The sequence below is a fragment of the Erythranthe guttata genome, chromosome 10, assembly GCF_056151865.1.
Source record: "Erythranthe guttata isolate IM_541 chromosome 10, IM_541, whole genome shotgun sequence".
In the NCBI taxonomy this organism is placed as follows: Eukaryota; Viridiplantae; Streptophyta; class Magnoliopsida; order Lamiales; family Phrymaceae; genus Erythranthe; species Erythranthe guttata.
In genome coordinates, this window is record NC_142542.1 from 8765367 (window position 1) to 8776630 (window position 11264).

An 11264-nucleotide genomic window follows, 5' to 3' on the forward strand; every position below is an offset into this window, starting at 1 on the left:
TTTTTAAATTATATACTTAATAAAATCATTATTTAAGATCAAATTCATAATCAATATTTTGGTAATAGACTAAATTTACAATTAACATTAAACTTATAATTTTGTAATATATTTGGTGAAATGGCATGGGAGATCAAACCAAATTCTATTTTCTATAAGTGGTAAAATGGTGAAATATTAATATTTTATTATTTGGTGTAAAATTTGATGGAATTGGTGGGAGACTAAATACACTATTTTGTCACTAAAATAGAGAAATCATAGAATAGTGTGCAACGGGTGGGAGATAACACCATTTTCACCACCAAAAATAGGATTTGGTGGAAAAATGGTGTTAAGGGTGGGAGATGCTCTTATTAATCCATATCTTTTATACATCCATCTCTTTATGTCATCTCCAACAGTGGATTGTTTATATCGATGTGAACAGTGTTATGTAACACCACTTTTAACATCACACTCCAACAACATTGTTTATATTCTACACTATTATCATATTTTATTATTTTATAAAAACACTAGTTTTGAATTAATTTTAGCAGCTATAATTTTGATTTCATAATACATACATATATCTTGTTTTAGTTTTGTAGTCAGGGAACTTGTTTGGAATTAAACTATATACATATTGCAAATGATAATTTATGTTATGTATACGTACATTACAAAACAATAAACATTCTTTGTTTTATTAATAAGAAGTCAATTATACATGGAAACATATAGTGTGCACTGTAAATTTAATATAAAAAAAATAGTATCGATGGAGTTTTTATTATTCTTTATTTTTACATAATTTGTTAAATTGTAGTTTTGGTTTCTTAATTTTGGATATGCAAAGTTAAAATCTAACAAATTTTGTCTTTTCCCATTTTATTGTTGCAGATGTGATTTTGGGTTGAAAATGTGCGAAAAATATATATTATAGGTATACATCATACTTCGAGATGCTCTTATGGACTATTGTATAAATTGTGATGTGTAAACAGGAGCGAAAGGGACAATGCAAATCATGCATTTTTTAGAGAAAATGATTATCCCTCCTTTGGTGCTCCAGTGTCAAGTTTTTCCTTTAGATAAAAATCAAATTTTATTCTTCTACGCAAAAATAAGATCGGTGTTCAACTGTTAGAAGTTGAGGAGCTAGTAGATTCAAAACCACAAAATTCGAATGGTCTTCACAAAGTGCGTCAAGACAAAGAGGGAGTCAGCTTTGATTTATTGAATATGTTTTAATCAATATTGTAAATCAAAAATTGAATTAGTGGATTTTTTTTTTCTTTGCAGATCCTAATGCTTGAACATAAGATACAATTATATCCAAACCATGTTAATATTTTTCTCATTCTTTTTTTTTTGAGTAATTCAAGTCATTACAATGGGAAGTAGGGGAGGGGGGACTCGAACCCTAGACATTTTACCCTATTGATAAGGCTAGATACCAACTCTCCTAATAAGGGTTGGTTCATTTTAATTATATTTACTTTCTATTTTAACATTGAAAACAAAAGTTGAAGGAAAAACGGATGTATGAACACAAGTTAATAACTATTGCAACCCAAAAAAAAAAAGAAAAAGAAAAAACATGCATAAATGTGACAAAATTATCCACACATGAAAAAACAAGTAGAAATATATAATTCACCAAAGCCTCACTTATTTGGAAGTACACATATCTTATTTATAGCATCATCAAACCTAGGATGCTAATTTTTATTTGAACAACAAATGTAGATAAATAAACATATGAAGCAATTGGTGAAAATCCCAGCACGGATCATAGAAATCTCATGAATCCCATCGATCATCCGAACATATGAGTCTCGATATCTTTAGTGAATCCAATGACAAACTTGAGAATGTTAATTGGGTGTGGATTGTCGGCCTTAAGAAGCTCGTAGTCTATGGTCCATGTGATGTAGTCAACCCCGTCTCTGGTCTCAACGTGACACGTCACCACAAAATCCTTGTACAACTCCAGCAGATCTCCTTCAATGAACTTGTACGAGAATTGTTTCTTTTCTTCATCTACGTTTTGAATTATCTGCTTGCATGTCTGCACTTCCCCATCTAAATAAACATGAGAAAACATTATAAGCCGACCATCCGTTTGTAGTGAAAAAATGGACGCCATTCATATGATGCCATGTGGACAAATTGAACAAGTATTAGTGGAACCCAACTTTAAAGATATGCACTTCTTTAACCATATTTACCCTGCTTAACTAATTTTAATTAGTGAAATTACTTTAGGGTTTAAGATATAGTCCACCCACTTAAATAATCTAATGAAAACTCAATTATATTATCGGATCTTTGGAATTCTAATAAAAAAAAAGTATCTAAAAGACAAGATAATGTAAGAAAAACCATGATAACATTATTTTGGCGAGTCGACCCGACAAGTTATTGGAGATACTAAACATCAAACAAAGTTTAACTATTTAGTTAATTCAACCAAATCAATCGAGACCATAATATATTATATATAATTATAAAATAAAATGAATATAAGTTTTTTATATGCTCACCAACAGTGTACGTCCATTGGAGAATAGAGCCATTGGTTCCAAAGGTGCCTTCATGCAGCTCGCAACTCTGGAATTTAGAAGGGGTAACTTTGGTCAAATGGGGTGGATTATTAGTGAATAGCCGATGATACACATCTCCACCGGCCTTGAATGCCACGTGGGCAACCAGCTTATTGCGCAGAAATGCCATAGTTATATATATATATATGTATAATATAAACTTTGAAAAAGGAAATTCAAGATTATTAATTATTTTGGATATGTATGCTGATATAACTTGTTCGCTCCACTCTTATATATATAGTTGAGCCAAAGAGCCAAATAGCCAAATAGCCAAATAATTATCTTATTGTATAAATTTAATATTTATTTTATCTCTTGTTTAGTTTAGTAAATGATCTCGAGTCACAGAGCCTGTTTCCACGTTTTATTGCATCCAAATGTCTCTGTCTTATTTATTGTGATCACAGGCACAGCTGTATGATCATTCAATAAGAATAATGAGAAATTGGCTAGACATCCTTTATTTTGGACTTATATAACTTGACATCCTAATTTTTAGATGAATATAGATTTAGGTCTTTAGATCGAAAAATAATATAAATAAAATAAAATAATTAGTACATAGACATAAACACCCTTAATTAAAAAGAAAATAAATTTCATATACCACTCCTCCTCTCTCTCCAATCTCACATATTTCTCCCTATATATCTAATCTCTCATCTCTCTTCCTCTATCCCGTGTCTCTCCATCGTGTGTCTCCCTTCCTTTCAATTTTTTTTCCCGATAAGCATCTTTTCGAAAACAATTTCAGATCAATTTCTTTCTCTCATCTCTTTCTCGATTCCAATTTTTTTTCCTTTCCTTCTGAATCCTCCCATAGTTAGAATCTTCAACAAACTCTAACCAAATATTTTTCGTTTGTTTTTTAGTTGTGTGAAATATTGCTTGTTCTTTTTTTTGGATAAATCGTTCGTTATTTTGGAGACCTTGTTTGTTGTTTGTATTTAATTTCTACTTCTCCCAATTGCTAGGATGGAAGGCAATTCAGAAGATTCTTGCCCCAATCTTGAGTGGTGGTTCTACGGCATGCGACCCACCAGATTTTGATGCACCTCTTCACCGGCGTTCAGAATCCACCTTCCGCTTCATCCCCACAATATTTTTGCCTTGGGCCCCACCATCCTCACTGAGGGCTTTGACTGGTTGCACTCAATTGATTGGGTTCATTACGGCGGTGACGACTCTAGGGTTTGTGACTGAGTTAGGGTTAGCGGCAAGGGATTTTGGGGTGAGATGTTGTTTATTGTTGCATTTTGCAATCACCTATGTTATGGGGGTTAAGTATTTTTTTTATCTTTATATTGTTTGCAATTTGCAATTTCATTTTGCACATTAGTCTTTTTTTTTTTTTTTATTCTCTCAAATGTAACACTAAGGGATAAGTCTTTTTTTTTTTTTTTTTCTTTAGTTGTTTTCATTTTGCATTTTGAAATTTCATGTTACATATCCTTTTCTCGTTTTGAATTTTTTCTTCAGTTTTCTATTTATACTTGGCGAAGTCATAGGTAGTTTTTTGTGTTTCCTATTTACATTTGGTTAAGTCATAGTTAGTTTTTTGTTTGCAACTAAATAATGCCAATTCTGGTTTTTTTTCCCTTTCAGTTTGCTGTTTGTATTTGGCGAAATCATTGGTATTTTATTGGATTGCAATTCAATAATACAAATTCTAATTTTCAGTTTGCTATTTGCAGTTCACGAAGTCGGAGTCATAAGCGCAGTTTGCTATTTGCAGTTCACGGAGTCAACGGGCGTGGCGCTGTGGCGGTACTGTTTTTAGAGTATGAGTTTGTACATTAAATATTATATTTTTTTACGAATTAATTTAATTTTCTTGTTAATATTTAGAAGATGGATGTTTGAGAATTTTTTTGATAGGGAGGTTTTTGGGGGATTTAGTTTGATTTGACTAAATGTATTCTTGCCACAATAAATATTATTTATCTATTAAAATATGAAAATTTTGACTCGAATCTATACTTATAAATTATAATATAGAGTCCTATAGGAATTTACCCCTAAGAATAAACTCTTAAAAAATATTCTTATAGAAAACTGAAATGCTATTATCGGTGCGAGTTTTACTGGTTTGCAGTGCCACTTTATTTCGTCTTCAGGTTCTATTTAAAAAAAACTCACAATTCTCTCAAAAAAATCAAAATCCTCTCAAACAACCCTTTTTCAACTCTCGCGTATTAAACGAACAACTCCGACCCGACAATGACTTGACGTTAAAGATTACTTGCTTACATAAATTTGACGTCTTATTGTTGTTTAGTTAACAAATTGCTTCGATTATAATAAGTTTATGGTTGAATCTAAAAATCAAAATCGCCTTTGTTTCGTGCATTTTATGTAGATTTCCATTAAACAGGAGGTTTTGTTTCCTGAAAATCTACACGAAATGGTTCAATTTTTTTTAATTAGTTATTATTATTTATACATGAATTAAATTTGTTTAATATCTTATTTTACAGATGGTAGGTCAGTCGAAGACACTTGTGCGATCAACTGCTTCTGAGGCCTAGCAGCGGGAGCGGGAGCGGATGACTATGTCGGTGCGACGTAGGAGATGTGAAGAGAGATTGCAGCTAGGACATCAGCTGCTCATGTTGAGGCCGATGACGGGCCATTCTATGCTATGGATGAGGAGCCGATGAAGCCCGTTCAGGAGGACGAGGAGGTTGTTGTACCTCGTGGAGGCCGTGACGGTTGTGACTGTGCAACGGTTGATCTGCATGTATTAGATGGTCCATTTCCAAGTGGCCCGCTTGTTCACATTTTGATATCGAGTTTCAAGTCCACAGCAATACATTTGGGAAGGATCGGTAAGTTTATTATTGTTTTTATGTAATGAATTTAATTGTTATATGCTAAGTTAATTAAATTAACTAATATGTGTACTAAATAATTAATTGCAAGGGGCGTCTAGCGGGGCGAGTAGAGGCTCGTATCACCTCATTGGCCCGGTTCACTTACGAGATTGTCCCACAAGCTTTGGCTTCTGCCGCCATAGACGTGAGTGTTGGTGGAAATACCTACACTCACAATTATGTTCAAGCCCACCATGCACAGTCAAAAGTTTATTTAATTAAACTAAATTATCTAATATTAAATAGCTAGCAAAAAAACAAGTAAACACGAAGATTACAAAATTTAACGAGCCTAGGATTTTATCTTTCCCTGTGTGATAATCGATCCCCCAATTCCCTTAATTATACAAGTAATTAACTCGGATTACTAACTTGAGATGCTAAATTAATCATAACTCGCATCCGCGTGTATTATGATTCAATTATTCAAGACTAAATTATTGTATTCAATCAAGAACAAAATATTAAGCACAAATCTCAATAATTGCTACTTAAGAGGTTAACTATATTTCTATGCTAACAAAACAAAGGTTCTTCTACCACAGTTCTAATTGTTAAACTGATCTTCCAATTCATGCATTCAACAATAATAATAAAGAACACATAAATTGATCAAGTTCATGCACTTAATAAATCAAGTACAAGAAATAATCAAAATTAAAACTTGCATAAATTGGATTGGGTTCACATATCCCACATAAGGTTCGAATAAAATCCTAGAAACTAAAAGCTTAGCTACTCGTAATTCTTATGATAAACAAAATAGAATTAATGAAAGAAATAAGAAAAACTATGCTTGAGTCTTCGATCTTCGTTCTTCGCGTTTTGTGGTGTAAGATTCCGTGTTTGGATCCTGTTGGATTTCGTTTACGTAGTGGTTACGACTTGATCAAAGGAAAGAGCTTCCTTGTGCAATTAAAACTCACTTGTTGTGTAGATTTGGGGTCTCGGACGGCAAGTCTGAGGTTTTGGGCCACATTGGGACGACCATCTGAATTTTCATAGTTAACTGTCGAGTTTCGCATCATGGCACGGCCGTCCCAGATTTTAGTTCATAAGTGGGACGACCGTCCGAAGCTTTTTATGCACTTTGATTGCTTTTGAATCCGTGTTTGACCTTGGTAGAGCTCAAATTTACGAAAAATGCATGAGATACGAATTGTAGCCCTTGAAAATAGCTTTCCAATGCTGTTAGAATTAGGTGATTTGTAGTTCGTATGAGAGAGATATGCTCGAAATGGTGGACACTGCCAAAACTGTTGCGAAATTGGTTCTTCCAATTTGATTTATTTCCTTATTTGCAACCTTTTCCTTTCTTTTTGATCATTTTTCCTTCATGGAAACTTAATTCTCGTTTTTCATATATAAAACACAAAATCTATCAATTAAATCACAAATATAATTAAATCTAAACAAAAGATTCATGTAAAGTAAACTTATTGAGTGTAAAATCTACACTCGAGTCAGGACAAGCATTTTCTGCAGATGACCGGCTTGTTCCGCTTAGCCCTCTCCATCATATCGGGCATAGATGGTCAGTCGTTGTTCGCATTCGTGGAGCGAAGGCAACCTGAGATGAACAACTTCCATATGACGTGAGGGAGAGATGATTATCAATCTCCACGACGTTCAGATGATATTGGGTGCTTCGATGGAGGGACGAATGGTCACTTCTGAGTTCGGGGAGATATATGAAGCGTGGGAAATGCTTATATACCTTGTCTGAGATTATGGACCTCGATATGGACGAGGTTGATGAGGCATGGAAGAAGGGTTGACCACATGGAGGATGGTGCAACATCACTTGTTGATACCCGAGCAAATGATGAGACGTCCAATTCGGCTCTATTTGGTGTTTCCTCTCTGGTCGACTTTATTCCTCAATAGAACGTGTGATCGGGTGAATCCGTAGTATATGTGCATACTGGAGGAGGCCGAACTTGAGAATTTGGGCACGTATTCGGGAGGTTCAGCCTGTCTAATCTATCTGTACAGAGGGTTGGGGATATGCAGTCAAAGGATAGATGGTCCGTACTAATACATTGATATACTTTATTTATTTATTTTTTTAATTGCTTTAATTATTTTATTCTACTGTTTATCTAATTGAATTTTCTTAAAAACATATAGTTCCGAAATTATAAGTACTTTCCGCAGTTTTGTTCGGAGGAGAGCCAACGGTTTCGTGAGTTCCAGCCTCGATGCAAGAGGTGGGAGGCATCGCTGGCAAAAGTGGGAACGATAGAGTATACTCAAGGAATACTCTACAATATGAGCTGAGAGGACGTAAGTTATTTATTTATTTATGTTTATATTTATTTACTATTTATTTAAATTCTTTGATTTAGTTATCTATAATTTCACTGTTTTGGTTAATTGGTTGTTGTTTGGCCGGGGTGTGCACGAGAGAATCCCTTGGAAATTGTATTATGTCATGATCCAGTACATGTCAGTCATGGCGGCGTAAATGCTTGGTCGCGTTTTGTGACAATTTTGGTGGATTCAGGATGTTTTGCGCGGGTTGATCTCGTTGATGGATCCATGTTCACGTGGTCCGCGAGGGCGTACATCATACGAGGTCACATACCGGCGCCAGGTGCCATGCTTGATGATCATTCCTAGTGGACTCGACGTTATAAGACAACACGACATCCGGCGATCAACAATCCTCGGTTGCATCTGAAGATGCTTTAAGATGGCACGACATCCGTTTTACATGGAGTGGTACACCCATCGGATGCATTTGAAGATCAACATCCTGAACATAGATCTTGCTGTAGCGGGTCATGCAGTGAGGCCACCAAACCACCCATACTATTATCATATGTGCCATGTACCCGGTCGCCCCGAGCACTGGACCAAATTAGATGCAACAGTTCAAAAATATGCGCACCGACTGCAGAGGTATAGGCCCCGTCGCCTGATATATTGGCATTAGCCGTGACGACGATAGTGGTGATGGTGATGATGAGGTGCAACCGGCGAGGAGAGCGAGGTGGTAGTTTTGAGATTTTATTTTTTATTTTTTATTTTTTATTTTTTATTTTTTATTTTTTATTTTTTATTTTTTATTTTTATTTTTTATGTATTATTAGAATGTCACTTGATTTGGAAAAACAAATTATTGATTAGTTTCATGATTTACAACTACATACAATCCAATAAATTTAAACATTACAAAAACATAAGTTTAAAAATTAGATATATATAAAGTTAAACATTATCAGAAACGGAAATACAATTTATACGATTGTCTAACATCTACCAATTGAAATTAAAACACGAATTAAAATTATATATAAATATAAAATACAACAATCATAATATAGTCGATCGTTAGCGACGGTTATGATTGCCATCAATAACACTCGGTCGCTATAATCCACAATCCAAATCGTTAGCGATGGTTATGATTGCCATCAATAACACTCGGTCGCCATAATCGACAATCCATTAACTTCTTACCAATTAATTTGAATCAACAATATCGTTTGTCATCCATGTTGATATATTTCACACATTAAACATTGACTATTCTCCCTTTAAAACTAAATAATCAAACCACGACCATGACTAATTGCAGTGTATGTCGCCAACATAATTAATGTCTCCATATTATATATCAAACACAACTTTACATTAAAAGCAGTGATTGTACTCGTGAGATTCGTGTTTTGTTGCTGCAAAAGATAATTAGTATTAAGTAACTTAAAAAAATTAAAGGGATTTTGTGTTGAATAAGAGTAAATGCAAACATACATTTTGTGTTATTCCACACGAAAAACCTTAAAATAAACTAATTTTTTTTTATCCATTTCGTGTTAGGCTACAGTAATGGAAGCATGCATTTGTGTAGTCCAACACGAAATGAAATAACATTAAAAAATATATCATTTCGCGTTGAGGTACACACGAAATGGAGTGATACATTTTGTGCAACCCAATACGAAATGCATAAAAATGTCGAAATTCGACCAAAAACGTATTTTTTGTCCCCATTGTTAGAATCGGCTTTGACTATATAAATAATTCTAGTTTTCTAATTGATATTGTCGGATTTTTTTAAAATTCAGAGGTTGATAGAATTTGAAAAAAGTTAAGGGATTTTTCAAAAAATAAATTATTTCGCACAGCAACGGAAAAACTGCGTTGATAATTACAAGGGGAAAATTTGGTAGACACCCCTTATTTTGGACTTATATGGGTGGAGATCCTAGTAGCTAAATGAATATTTGACATAAGTCCTTTGACCGAAAAGAATAATATAAATAAAATCAAATAATTAGTATATAGACATAAACACCCTCAATGTATAAGAAAATAAATCTCCTATATCACTCCTCTCTCTCCAATCTCACGTTTTTCTCACCCTATATTTAATCCCTAATCTCTCTCCCTCCCTCTATATCTCACGCCTCTCTTTCTCGTTCTTCTACAAACACTTTGTTTAATATTTTTATTGTTTGCAATGTGTTCCATAAACAATTTTTTAGTTGATATTTTTTTTTTTTCAGTTCGTTGTTTGCATTTGGCGAAGTCATAAGTAGTTTATTGCTTGCCATTCAATAATGCAAGTCCTGCTGAGTTTTCTTTTTTAGTTTGTTGTTTGCATTTGGCGAAGTCATAGGTAATTTTTTGTTTGCAATTCAATAATACAAAATCTGGATTTTTTTTCCAGTTTGTTGTTTGAATTTGGCGAAATCATATGTATTTTGTTGTTTGCAATTCAATAATACAAATTCTAGTTTCCAGTTTGCTATTTGCAGTTCACAGAGTCATAGGCGGCGGTGGTATTTTTAGAGTATGCGTTTGTAAATTAAATAGTATATTTTTTTAGGAATTAGTTTAAGTTTTAGTTAATATTTGGAAGAGATGTGTTTGAGAATTTAATTTAATTTGATTAGGTGTATTTTTGCCACAATAAATATTATTGATTTATTAAAATATAGAGATTTTGACTTAAATCTATAAACATAAATTATAATATAGATCTGTATCACAATGTGTTTTTTTTTTTTTTTTTTTTTTTTTTTCTTTTACTATTTTTTTTTTTAAAACTGACTCTTTCCACATGCTACTGCATGCAAATGAGTTGTCTTATTTATTATGATTACAGTCGCATAATGCTTCAATAATGAGTTGGTTGGTGCTTCAATAATTATAAGGGACATTATTTGGGACGATCCCACCTTTTATTTTTCCATAAAATTGGATGCCATCCGATTGATGACACGTGGAGATCTAATTCCATAAGGTGGTGTTTGCAAATGCTTTTAAATAAGCAGAAGTTAGTGATTATGATTTAAGTTTAGGATAAGTGTTTATTTCTAAAATCAAGAGGTGTTTGCAAATATAAAAAATGGATTATTAGCAAGACCCCCCTCATCTAGGAAATGTAGTTAAGAAAACCCCCCTCCAAAAAATAATTAGTGAAAACCGCCTTAGTATTCCACCAAATGTTATTTTTATAATTCCAAATCTACCCTTATTTGTCAATGTATTATTTTGAAACCCTAATTTCTCTCATATTTTTTTTCAGCATCTCTGCCCCTTACCACCACCATTACCTCTCCCCCGCCGTCCACCATCTCTGCCATCACCACCACCGCTACCTCTCCCCCGCCGTCCACTGCTACCGCCGCCAGATTGAAGAAAGGTGCCTTCGTTAGCCAACGCCGCCTGCCCAAGGATTCCGACTCTGACTATTGTTCGGACAATAAACCTGCTGCGGTGAACAGGATTAAATGGAGGGATAAATCGGTTGTGTGCGAGGCCATCATTAAGGAGGAGATTGTGA

General features: G+C 33.9%; 1 protein-coding gene and 1 long non-coding RNA gene across 2 annotated transcripts; one reads left to right on the forward strand and one right to left on the reverse strand.

The window, feature by feature from the left end:
* Positions 1 to 1615: 1615 nt before the first annotated feature.
* Positions 1616 to 2815, reverse strand: LOC105963622 (kirola). Its single transcript, XM_012988041.2, has 2 exons — positions 2532 to 2815; positions 1616 to 2070 (listed from the first exon to the last, which is right to left on the reverse strand). The coding sequence occupies exons 1-2, from the start codon at positions 2719 to 2721 to the stop codon at positions 1805 to 1807; spliced, it is 456 nt and encodes a 151-aa protein (XP_012843495.1). The 5' UTR covers positions 2722 to 2815; the 3' UTR covers positions 1616 to 1804.
* A 4127-nt stretch (positions 2816 to 6942) lies between these two features.
* LOC148767439 (uncharacterized) lies at positions 6943 to 8607 on the forward strand. Its single transcript, XR_016033851.1, has 2 exons — positions 6943 to 7494; positions 7598 to 8607. It is a non-coding gene; the product is annotated as an uncharacterized LOC148767439 (long non-coding RNA).
* The last annotated feature ends 2657 nt before the right edge of the window (positions 8608 to 11264 follow it).

Excerpts from the sequence above, each read along its gene's own strand:
- LOC105963622 (XM_012988041.2), bottom strand. The coding sequence starts at position 2,721 with ATGGCATTTCTGCGCAATAAGCTGGTTGCCCACGTGGCATTCAAGGCC. Across the intron at positions 2,071-2,531 it reads CCAATGGACGTACACTGTTG|ATGGGGAAGTGCAGACATGC; the intron begins GTGAGCATATAA and ends ATGTTTATTTAG.